Genomic DNA, 11,914 nt, shown 5'->3' with positions numbered 1-11,914 from the left:
ATTTGGCACTGAAATGACATGCAGACATTAGACACACTGGATTTTAGCCTTGCTTTATTTTTTCATGAAGTACATTTAGAGTTTGAATTAACAGGAGTCCATGATGCGTCTGATGGAGCTGAACCTTGTCATGTCGCTTATCCCCATCTCTCGGAGGTTCCTGTACTCCCCTGGCCTGAGGTACAGCATCCTGCCTCTGTAGTTGGGCTGCTCGAACATCAGCCAGTGGCCGTCCATCACGTTGCAGGACTGGCAGTCAGACATGCGGAAACGATCCATTATGTTGTCGCAGTCGTTGTCCATCAGCTCCTGCATCTGGCCTCCGAAGTTCTCCCTCTCATAGATCCTCATTCGGAAGGGTCCCCTGTGCTGTGGACGGAGAAACATCCTCTGAACTGAAGAGCTACACATTACAACTTCAGTTTTACAGTTGTGTAATGAGGCTGGTGTTCGGGCTGAACTTGGCTATCCCATGATCACAAGTGAATTATCTCAAGATAACAAACTTGTTGTTTCAAGATGATTATCCTGTTATCATGAGAAAAGAACTGTTATGATAATTATGTAAGGATGAAAATTCTGAATTGAATCACTGTATCATTGGAATCCTTTGTGAGAAAATATTCTAAAATCAAGGTTGTGTTCGTGTCACTGAAGTTCAGTGTTTTGGTGCTCAGTGATGACACATGAGCAGGTTGTATTCGCTGAAAAAGTTTGTGAGATATGGTCAAGAGTCCTGGAAAATGCTGAGTGGCCTTTGACATTATATTTTTCCCAAGGTCAAGAATAAACCTCCAAGCTTAATGCTTATTTGTATTTTGAAACCTATACATTTGCGCTGTTGACCAATAGAAATGTAAATATGTTAAATGTGGTAACTAGTACAGCGCAAAAGGTATTTACTGTGAGTATTTTTTAGGTGTTTCAGTCATAGGTGCATCAGCCTTCTAGTTCTGTCGCAACTATGCAAAGAAATTCCTCCTAATTGTTGTGGTGTTGAACTCGTCCACCTACCATAGGGATCATGCGACAGGATCTGATGCAGTCGCTCATGCTCATTCCCATCAGGCGCTGGTTGTCTGGATACTCGCCCCTCCTCGCCAGCATCTGATGGCCCATGAAGTTGGGCTTCTCATAGACCATGAAGAGGCCGCTCTCCACCCTGCAGGAGTTACACCTGCTCAGGTAGGAGGTGAGCTCAGGGCAGTCGCTGCTGGTCTCATAGGAGCGGCCCTGGAAGTTCCGGTCCTCATAGAATATGATCTGCAAACAACAATGTGAACTGAACCTCAGAGAAATATCTCAATGTCTTCTTTGATGTTTGCAAAGTCCAACACATTAGGAAAAGATGAATTTTTAAAATTAAAAAAATCTTTTGAAAGTTTCACTCACCCTCCCCATGGTCATGATATTTGTGAGCTTATCTCAGATGTACAGCTTCAACATCGACCCGTTCCCTTTTTATACATCGCACAGCCGTAGCACTTCCACATGGCTTGTGCTGAAACCTTTGACTCATCACTCTATATTGTGGCACGGAGCAGCAGTATAGGTTGGCAGACTAAACTGTATGTCAGAATCTGCAATAGTTATTGAGGACTAAATATTGGGTTTCTGGCAACTTCCACTGTTTCATTCATATCTCATCTGTAAAAATCTATATGGTATAAATATCAGATCTAAAGATAAAACTGAACACAACAAAATGTAAGAAACACTGTAGGTTCCACAGAACAATAATGTTCTGAAACAACAATAACATTTTGTCTTGTATCATTTGAAAATTGCAATTAATAAAAAAATTGTTTGGAAGAACATTTTGCTTTTTCCGTGACCTGACATGACCTCCCTAAACTACATTCAACATACAATAATAACTATTGAGGTGTGCTGTAAAAAATGAATGCAGGCCCACGTGAACCTCATGATGAGTCATGATATTTCACACAAAGGTGTGCAAGGTGGTCTGCCGCTGATAGTCCATATAAAAGTGATGCTAGGTTTGCATCGATTAGAAAGACTAAAACCGTCACCATGGGCAGGGTAATATTTATCATATATTTGTATAATGTTAAAAAATCCAGAGCTGTGAACACAGCTGTTCATTCACAGTTTAAAGATACAGTATGGTGCAAACTGTTGTGCAACTGAATTGTTGTGTAGTGACAGAAAACCATTTCGATCCAAGTATTAAGTCTTTCAAGAGTCCCATTGTGGGATATTACAACTGTAACATCTATCAACATCTAATACATTTCCTGTGTTTGTTTTTTTCTGCAGATTATTTTCTATGAGGAGAGGAACTTCCAGGGTCGTTCCTATGAGTGCAACAGTGACTGCTCCGACATCCACATGCACCTGAACCGCTGCAACTCCTGCAGGGTGGACAACGGGTGCTTTGTGGTGTACGACCACCCCAACTACATGGGCAATCAGGTCTTCTTGAGGAGAGGGGAGTATTCAGACTTTCAGCGCATGGGGGGCATGATGGGCATGATGGGTATGGCTATGATGGATACCGTTCGTTCCTGTCGCATAGTCCCAATGGTAAGACATTTGGGTCGTTCGTTGTAACTGGTTATTTTTCGTACAACTTGATATCACTTGTTTGTTGATTCCTCCAAGGCGCTGGGTTTGAATTAGACATCTGTGGCCTTTGTGGAGTTTTGATGTACCTGGATCTCTTGTAGGTGCTCCACATTCAAAGACATGGTTGATGGTTTATAGATTGGACGTGCTAAATTGCCAGAACAAGAGAGGTGGTCTAGAAAATCAAGATTGCTATAATGTCTTGTCTTCCTCCAACAGCACAGGGGACAGTTCAGGATGAGGATCTATGAAAGGGAGAACTTCGGAGGCCAGATGCACGAGCTGATGGACGATTGTGAGTCTCTCCAGGACTGCTTTTACATGTCTGACTGCCAGTCCTGCAATGTGATGGAGGGCCACTGGTTGATGTTTGAGCAGCCCAGCTACAGAGGACGCATGATATACGTGAGGCCAGGAGAGTACAGGAACCTCCGAGAGATGGGAATGAGCAACCTGATGAGAATCAGCTCCATCAGACGCATCATGGATGTGTGCTAATTGTTTGATTGATTGATTGAAATTGTGGGTCGCAAATAAACCATATTTTGAAGTATCTCTTTTTGCTTTCTTTGTGTGGAGTAAGACTGCTGGGTGTAAGGTTAACCTTTCTCCAGTAACTGATTGTGCCCATCAACTTTGGCAGTCAGTTCTGAATGTTTGGATGGTTTACATTTTTCCAGTCTTGATCATCCCCCCCAAACATTTCCCCTACATTATTACAACTGCTCCTAATTCATTAGCACTGATGTCCCATAATGCTGCTGCTATACTGGTTGTAATATCTTACCTGCAGGTCACTGAAGTGAACACTAAGATATCACGAAGATATAACCAAGACTGTCCATTGAAAACATCTGTTACATTACTGCGCTACAGAGTCATTTTGTGCACATAGTTTTACAGTGGACAAGATACTTTAATATATTAATCATAATGTAATAATAATAATAATAATAGATAAGCTTCATTGTTGGTAGAATATTACATGTGGGTGGTACTGAGTGAATATCATTACTCTGTAGTATCAACATATCATCAATATTCTTTTTCAATCTCCACTATTACTAAGTTTCTTCTGAGGGTAGTGCTAAAGGAAAGGTAATGTGGTTTTTTTAAAATTAAAAACTTTAAACTCCTTCAGAACATGAACGTACTCTGCAAATCTTATAGCCATCAGCATATTTGATTATGAGAAACCTTGTGTACAAAAGGGAAGCTGATGAGTTTCCACAATAGAAAAGGTTCATCCTCTGACCCATAATACCACAGGGATTTAGTACGTCAGGAAATTTGACCTATTTTAGAAGACACAGAGAGCATCATCAGATCCTTAGAGCAAGGCAATGTTAATGTGGTGGTAATTACAGGTAATGAAGTAAGGAGTAAGTATGGAAGACTAACTAACTAATGCCTGTTGTACAGCAATATCTATCACAATGCTTGCAAACATTAGCCACCACAAGCTACTGGTCACACCAGGCTGAATGAAACTGTAGCGGCAAAAATCTAAGTCTGCAATGAACTGAGCGAAGGTGTGTTTTAGTGCATCAACTTTTCATTTGCAAGAGGTGGACTGCATTAGGCCTTTATCTTCTTTCAAAAGTTATGTATTTTAGCTTTCAAACAAGGCATTTAATTCAATCTTTCATCTGTCTATCTGTTGTATACTGTTCTATAAAGAAATGTGTCCTATAATGAAAATGATGGCGCAAAAAAAACAAACAAAAGTAATGCACTAACTAAAGTTTGCTTTGTTCTTGTAAAAGCCACACCATTACTGTTTGATCTGAGTGACCACAGTGTTCACAGCTTTGATGCACGATACAGTAGGGACTTCAGTCCTGATAAGCTGACTCAGTTGTTTCGTACAATTGAGGGGCAGATTCTTTTCATGTCACATGATGCATAAAAGGCAGCGCACCAGTGGGAAGAACAACAGAAATCAAATTGGTTGACCATGAGTGGGAAGGTAATGAAGGGTACAGATCTCTGCACCAGCCAGTGCAGGGCATACAAATTAAACGGATAAATATACTACCTCAATCATTTGTATATGTACCAAAATACTGCAGTAAATAATGCCATGCTGTGCAACACTGTTTCTGTTACTGTTATGATAAACATGCTCTGCAGATTTTCTAATGTTGGACCCAAACACAATCTGTCTCTCTGTCTAGATCATCTTCTTCGAGGAGAGAAACTTCCAGGGCCGCTCGTATGAGTGCATCAGCGACTGCTCTGAGATCGCCTCTCACCTGAGTCAGTGCAGCTCCTGCAGGGTGGAGAGCGGGACGTTCATGGTCTATGACAGGCCCAACTTCACGGGGCATCAGTACCTCCTGACCAGGGGAGAGTATCCCGAGTATCAGAATACCATCGGCTTCAATGACTGCATTCAGTCCTGCCGCATTGTCCCTGTGGTAAATATGCGTATGAATATTGTATTACCAAGCAGAAATACAGAAAGAATGCACTATATTATAGATAGAAATATACTTACCAGAATGAGATGAGAGGAGATATGTCCAGGATGTGTTCAGACATGCATAGCACAGACATTAGAAGCAGAGTGTTTGTTAGCAGACAGCAACAACAAACGCGCCTTCTAAGGGCCAGAAAATTTTTTAATTTGAGCTAGGAGTGGATTTTGTTTTTTTGCAGAAGTTGCATTTCTATTTAATACATTCTTAAACAGGACAACTATTGACACATAGTAGAAACTTTCAGGTTAAACTGATACTAAGCTTCTCATTTTCACTATATACCTCATTCTGTTTGTTACATCCACTTTTACAGCACAAGGGACCCTTTAAGATGAGGATCTACGAGAGACCAAACTTTGAGGGCAAGATGCATGAACTGACCAATGACTGTGACTCCATCCAGGATCATTATCACATGTCTGACATGCAGTCCTGCAACGTGACGGACGGCTACTGGCTGGTGTTCGAGCAGCCAAACTACGAGGGCAGGATGTTTTACCTGAGGCCAGGGGAGTACAAGAACCTCAGAGAGATGAGTGGTGACGACATGAGGTTCAATTCAATCAGACGCATCACAGAATCTTAACTGTGCCACGCCTTATATTCAGCTGAGAAGTTTGGCAGATGCTTTGTTCTATTAATATCAACAAGTTGTCAAAGTGAGAGGCAAAAAGAAAAAAAGCCTTGTTTTTATCCTGAAACTGTGATTTGTGCATTGTTTGCATGTAGTTCCAGTTGTACTGTGAAATCCAGCCACGATGAATTTACCTCTTTTACTGTGTGATGCGCACAATAAAATGATTTGCAGCATATTTGTGTGAATATTCCTGAACACAACTTTAATAACTGACTGTTTTCCCTAATTAGTTGTATTTAGTTTCATGAATAGAAAAACATATAGTTGGGTCCAAATATCCCACTCATGAAATACTAAACATAAGGTTATTTTCCTTTAACTTGGCTAAATACAAATACAAACTTCAGTTAGAAGTGTATAGAGCCAAACACGACTATACACAACCAAGAGAATAGGTAACACTAAAACCTCTGCTAAAATAAAACCAAGTAACTAAATGCCTATGTTTACCAATAGCACTTAAAAATGCTGCATTCATATTTGCAGAAGTTTACATGCACTCAAGGCCACTGTTGTAATTACAATGAGAAAAGCAATGAAAACAGGGACTTCCTTATAATAATGACCTTCACACAACAACACCACCTCCATGTCCTCCACTGTTTCCCCATTAACTACAGTAACATCAAGTCGCAGGTGTTACACGTAGATTATGTCACTGAGTTATAAGGCTGTTAAACCATAATTAACAATTCACAGGCATGACACTAAATATAAAAACAACACCAGTCATATTATATAAGAATGATATTTTAAACCCTTTTTGCACCATACATCTATTAGAGGTATGGTTTTTCTGCAAGATAATACACAATATTAATGATTCATAGTTTCACAAGTTGGTCTACTTTAAATGCACACAGTACAAAAGACATGTATCAACCTATGCTGTATGAGTTTGTGTCTACATCTGGCAGCGCTGTCATTTCCAGATGTCCTGCAGAATAGATACCACACTGATTAGACTGCTAATATTTTAACAGGCTTCTCAAAACCCATCCATTAATTTAGTACATACAGTGTCCATATAAGATTTGCCAAGTCAGATTTACATTTAGACTTCTATTAAATATCTTGATACATGATTTTTTAACAGCTGCTTACACTTGATGCCGTCGCTGCTCTCAGTTTAAAGTCTGTCACGCGCAGACATACTGAAAAAAAATCCAGAGCTTAGTCTAGAGAATATCACAATGTGGGTGATTGAAGCCAAACAAAAGCAAAACTGAAAGAACTAGAAGCTATGTAAAGCAAGTTGTTGTTGACATGAAGGACACAATGGTGCTCCGATTAGTAAATCTTATAAAAGGTGCTGCTGTGTGGAGAGGAAAGGCAGTGGTTGTGTTCACTTCACAGGACTGCAGAAAGCAGCATCATGTTGAATATTCACAAGAACATTTGCATCGTTCAAGTCAGAACGTGCTATTTGTGTCATGAAATAGAAAAAGGACACAAACCAAGGCCAGCATCTTGGTTGCACTCTGACTTTATGACAGAATCATTACAGCCCTGGCCATACACTATGAACAGTACCATAATCACCTGCATTAAAAAGGGATTTTACATGTTGTATAGTATAATATTATGAATTCTGCTTTACTAAGATACTACAGATAGAAGATTACTTGGAGACTGAAAAAATTTAAATTGTAAAAAACGGCTTCTCTCTGATTGACGCTGTCCAAAGTCAACCTCAAAAGTCACAGAAAAATATATAAGCTCGTTACAGTCCAGGTTTGGAGATTTATGCATGTTATTTTATATTTTTGGTTTATTTGTAGATTTGGTGAGTGTTCCATCATCAAACTGAGCAGATTCAAAGGGTAACCTCTGCTGAAAGGAAAATAGCTGATTTGCTTTGTTGACCACACAAAACAAAAAAAAAAAAGTTCTGCCAGAAAAAGCTGACGAGCCCGGTCATTGTTCCGTATCACAATGACACAGGTCATCCATGGGTTATAAAGGCAGCGTGGAGCCCACGGCTGCTGCTACAGTGTGACCAAGGTTAGCCGACACAATGGGCAAGGTAAGGCTGCTTGTTTTGCTCTGTGCTTTTTGTGCTTCTGTATACCTGCGTGGATTATTCAGTCGAAACCGGTGAACTGGAAGTGTTCTCCGAGGTTGTACAGTATGCATATTTTCTTTAATTTGAGCCAAACATGATCTAAAATTGGACTCAACTGACGTGCTTTCAGATTATCTTCTATGAGGACAGGAACTTCCAGGGTCGCTCCTATGAGTGCAGCAGCGAATGCTCTGACCTGCACTCGCACTTCAGCCGCTGCAACTCCATCAGAGTGGACAGCGGTGACTGGATGGTCTATGAGAGACCCAACTACATGGGCTACCAGTACTTCCTGAGGAAGGGCGAGTATCCAGACTACCAGCGCTGGATGGGATTCAACGACTGTGTGCGATCCTGCCGTATGATCCCTACGGTAAGCCTCAGTTGGACATTTTTCAAAGTTTCTTGCTACTTTTCACTGCTCTAGACGCAAATATATCCCCTCATCTTTTCTGCAGCACCAAGGCTCTCATAAAATGATGATCTACGAGCGCCCAGAGTTCGGAGGCCAGATGATGGAGCTGACTGATGACTGCCCCTCCCTGTACGAACGCTTCCATTTCAATGACGTCTACTCCTGCAACGTGATGGACGGCTACTGGATCTTCTACGAACACCCCCATTACAGGGGACGCCAGTACCTGATGCGCCCCGGTGAATACAGGAGGTTTAATGAGTGGGGAAGCATGAGTCCCAGGGTGGGATCCATCAGACGCATCACTGTGTGAGAAAGCTGATGTCCGCACACTGTTTATGTGACGTACAGTCAATAAAGTACTGTCAATAAATTTCTCCAATAAATCTGTTCTGTCTGCTTCTGTTTGAGGCTCTTTAAGAGGTTAAGTGGTTTGAAAGCAGAGAAATCAGTACGGAAGGATTTAAATTAAAAGTGCAAAACAAAATCTTCCACACTATTGTTTTAGGACCATCATTTCATGAGTGGATCAAACATTAGGGGAAAGGAACTTGGAAATCAAGCTAAAACACATACTCATACTTCATTGATACATACCACCTTTATGTCTTTAGCTACAGACACACACACACACATACACACACACAGTTTAAGCCCGGTATGTTTATTGAGAACAGACAGAGGAATACGTTTCAGAAGACTTCTAGTTGAAGTCTGTGATTCGCCTGAGCGAGCCGATCCTTGCACTGGCACCGCCCCAGTCCATATATCTGCGGTATTCGCCAGGCCTCAGGTAGTAGGTTCTCCCCCTGTAGTTGGGCTGGTCGTACAGCAGCCAGTGGCCGTCGACCACGTTGCATGAATTGATGTCAGACATACGGAGACGGTCCTGGACGTTGGGGCAATCGTCGCTCACCTCCTGCATTTGGCCGCTCATATCTGGACGCTCATATAGTCTTATTTTGTAAGACCCACGATGCTGCATGAAGAACAAAATGTCAAGTCTTTGTTTTGTCTTATTATTGTGCTGTGGACATGTGCAATTCATGAAAAGTCCTAAAGTGTTAACATTCAATTATCTAATACTATTTGCAAGTTGACACCAAGACTGTTTTGCAAAAGTAGTCTTAACCAGAGGTTCTTCCTCAACCTAGGGTTTCCTTTAAGATGCATGGAGTACCAGATGGGTAGAGGTTAACCAGCCTGATGTACTAAATCTAATTTTCTACCTCAGGTCATATTTTTACTTCTGGGGATTTCAATCAGACGTGAGTTGTCCCTCAGTGTTAAGACTTGGTTTTCACACTCTTTAAGAAAAGCATACTATTAGTTACTTTTCAAGTTCATTTAAGATGTCTTATTATATTTTCTCTCACAAATTTAGTGTAAATTTTGTCTGAGCTGAGCTATTGGTGCAACTGATACATACAGTGTATAGACATTTAATATATTTATGTAAACATACTGACATATCTGTATACAATTATTTTTTTCATGTACATTGTAATTGTATACTCCTGTAAACTCTTCTCTGGCAATAAAACATTTTATCCATACCACCTGAATGATGCTTACCACAGGAATCAAGCGGCAGGAGCGGATGCAGTCGTTGATGCCAATCATGCGCTGGTTGTCGGAGTACTCCCCCCTGCGAAGGAAGTACTGGTGGCCCAGGTAGTGGGGCCTCTCATACACCATGAAGCAGCCGCTCTCAACCCGGATGGAGTTGCAGCGGTTGAAGTAGGGGTGCAGGTCAGCACAGTCGCTCATGCACTCATGGTGCCGACCCTGGAAATTTCTGTCCTCGTAGAATATGATCTGCAAATATTTGTTAAAGCATTGATTAATTATTAACTCCCATGATGTATAGGCTTATATGTTTCCATTCTGTATTTTCAGTAGCAACACATAATAATCTTACCTTTCCCATTGTTAAATTAGTGGGGGTGGGGGGACTGACGCTCAATACACGCTCATCCTGCTGCTGTCCTTTTATATAAAGTTGCTGGGTGATGGCACAGCATAAAGTATTGTCATCCAAATAGGTTTCATAACACAAATCTGGTTATGTCTAGCGATGCACCAAAGTGTGATGATGAGATATTGTTGTTCAGCTTTACCACGTTCATCACTATTCATCAAACCCCACAGTGTGATAGTGACCCTGGGGTCAGTGTTCACAGTATCAGCAATACAACAGGCGTTATTTGTGTCCCTTTGTTTCAGAAAGATTCCTAACACAATATGCCATTATGTATATTAAGCGATCACAAAAGCGCAAGAAGCTGCTTATTATTAACATATAGAATTATTTCGGATGAAAAGATAAATTCATTTACACCTCAAGATGGTTGTGTTTTATGCACTGTATTTGGTGGATACAATGAAATCTACCATTTTTTTTGGGGGGGGGGTATGACAATAGCGTAGTAGAGCCAATGAACCACTGGTCCAGATGAATGTTGCTATAACTACTGGATGGAGTGCAATGACATTTAATAGACACTTGTGTTCAGGTTGAATTGTGATCCTGACTTCCCATCTAGCACCATCATTAGAAAAAAATATCATTGATGACCAAATAATGACATTTTCATCAGCCTCAGCTATGCTTCATGGTTAGAGATAAAAAGCAAATGCTAGCATGCTATTTAGCACTAACTTCGCAATTAGAGGCTAAACTAAGATGGTGAACATGCTTCACATTATACCTGCTTTAAGCCTAACAGCATTAACATCAGTGTGTTACCATTGCAGTTGTAAACATGTAAGCTTGCTGACTTTAGCATTTAGCTCAAAAGCACTGTGGAAACTTGTTAGCTTGTGTTTATGTGATTGCTCACAGAAACGCTCACTCGCTAATATTTAATATGTATTTTTATGCCTTTTACCACTGCATTTAGAAGCTAAGCTACTGTAATTTTGTACCATAATTTCTCCTGGTTGTGTGGGCCTACAATAATAATTATATAATGCACAGTAGCAGGCAAATGCACTGTAAACAGACCCTGCACCTCATCAACTTAGGGAGCTCAAAAATTGTAATAAATGAAAATTTGATACACTACTTTACTAGCAAGCTGAGAGATCGAAGTGGTGTGGGCTGCTTCCCCTTCACTACACCTGCTGTTCTTGTGCAATGGAAAAGAGCCCTTGAACATTTTATTTGCTGTTTCTGGGCTCCAAGTGGGTGTTTTCAGGGGCCCGAGAAGCTATTGGCTATGTGACAAGAATAAAAAAATTTTCTTTAAGCAAATGTGATATGTGGCCAAAAAATGAGCATGATTCATATTTGAAAAACTGCTATATGAAGCACATTTGCAAAATTACTATTATTTTTTGTATGCTTGCATGTACATAAGCAGCCTATTTAAAATTTTATTTAGTTTTTGAGGTACAGGCTTTTGATGTAGACGAGGCTTTTGGAATAATGCTGTGCATTACAGTTCACTATTATACATATATGAAAGGTTACTTTCAAATTTTTTAATACTACCTCCGCTGCAAACTCAAAAATCCATAAAGTATGAGAAGTCACTCTAAACAGTATCAGGCTCATCCTGCACAGACAGCTGACGCAGAGACACACTGCTGTTTTATAAACCTCAATCCAAGGTCACGAGATTCAGTCTTTTGTCATTCTAATGAGCAGGCGTTTGGTGCTTTTGCTACCTTGCCAAGATTTTGATCCCGTTCATACAGATAAAAAAACCCTGATTCATCAA

The 11,914-nt window shown here is 40.5% G+C and overlaps 5 protein-coding genes across 5 annotated transcripts; 3 read left to right on the top strand and 2 right to left on the bottom strand.

Annotated features, from left to right (window-relative positions):
• Nucleotides 1-37: 37 nt before the first annotated feature.
• Nucleotides 38-1,553, bottom strand: LOC139609433 (gamma-crystallin M3-like). Its single transcript, XM_071463991.1, has 3 exons — nt 1,393-1,553; nt 1,015-1,263; nt 38-369 (listed from the first exon to the last, which is right to left on the bottom strand). Exons 1-3 carry the CDS (start codon nt 1,405-1,407, stop codon nt 88-90), a joined length of 546 nt encoding a protein of 181 aa, XP_071320092.1. The 5' UTR covers nt 1,408-1,553; the 3' UTR covers nt 38-87.
• Nucleotides 1,554-1,764: 211 nt separating this feature from the next.
• LOC139609432 (gamma-crystallin M3-like) lies at nt 1,765-3,142 on the top strand. The gene is made up of 3 exons (XM_071463989.1): nt 1,765-2,043; nt 2,281-2,547; nt 2,809-3,142. The coding sequence occupies exons 1-3, from the start codon at nt 2,035-2,037 to the stop codon at nt 3,085-3,087; spliced, it is 555 nt and encodes a 184-aa protein (XP_071320090.1). The 5' UTR covers nt 1,765-2,034; the 3' UTR covers nt 3,088-3,142.
• A 1,379-nt stretch (nt 3,143-4,521) lies between these two features.
• Nucleotides 4,522-5,884, top strand: LOC139609434 (gamma-crystallin M3-like). Its single transcript, XM_071463992.1, has 3 exons — nt 4,522-4,558; nt 4,767-5,009; nt 5,386-5,884. Exons 1-3 carry the CDS (start codon nt 4,547-4,549, stop codon nt 5,656-5,658), a joined length of 528 nt encoding a protein of 175 aa, XP_071320093.1. The 5' UTR covers nt 4,522-4,546; the 3' UTR covers nt 5,659-5,884.
• Nucleotides 5,885-7,597: 1,713 nt separating this feature from the next.
• Nucleotides 7,598-8,575, top strand: LOC139609436 (gamma-crystallin M2-like). The gene is made up of 3 exons (XM_071463994.1): nt 7,598-7,735; nt 7,905-8,147; nt 8,233-8,575. The coding sequence occupies exons 1-3, from the start codon at nt 7,727-7,729 to the stop codon at nt 8,500-8,502; spliced, it is 522 nt and encodes a 173-aa protein (XP_071320095.1). The 5' UTR covers nt 7,598-7,726; the 3' UTR covers nt 8,503-8,575.
• A 310-nt stretch (nt 8,576-8,885) lies between these two features.
• On the bottom strand, nt 8,886-10,263 carry LOC139609437 (gamma-crystallin B-like). Its single transcript, XM_071463995.1, has 2 exons — nt 9,765-10,263; nt 8,886-9,168 (listed from the first exon to the last, which is right to left on the bottom strand). Exons 1-2 carry the CDS (start codon nt 9,957-9,959, stop codon nt 8,893-8,895), a joined length of 471 nt encoding a protein of 156 aa, XP_071320096.1. The 5' UTR covers nt 9,960-10,263; the 3' UTR covers nt 8,886-8,892.
• Between the last annotated feature and the right edge of the window lie 1,651 nt (nt 10,264-11,914).

Source organism: Trachinotus anak, unplaced genomic scaffold (genome assembly GCF_046630095.1).
Source record: "Trachinotus anak isolate AG129_WGS33_773 ecotype Australia unplaced genomic scaffold, CSIRO_AGI_Tana_v1 ptg000026l, whole genome shotgun sequence".
Taxonomy (NCBI): Eukaryota; Metazoa; Chordata; class Actinopteri; order Carangiformes; family Carangidae; genus Trachinotus; species Trachinotus anak.
Note: the sequence above shows the minus strand (reverse complement) of the source record. Positions and strands in the feature narration are given on the sequence as shown.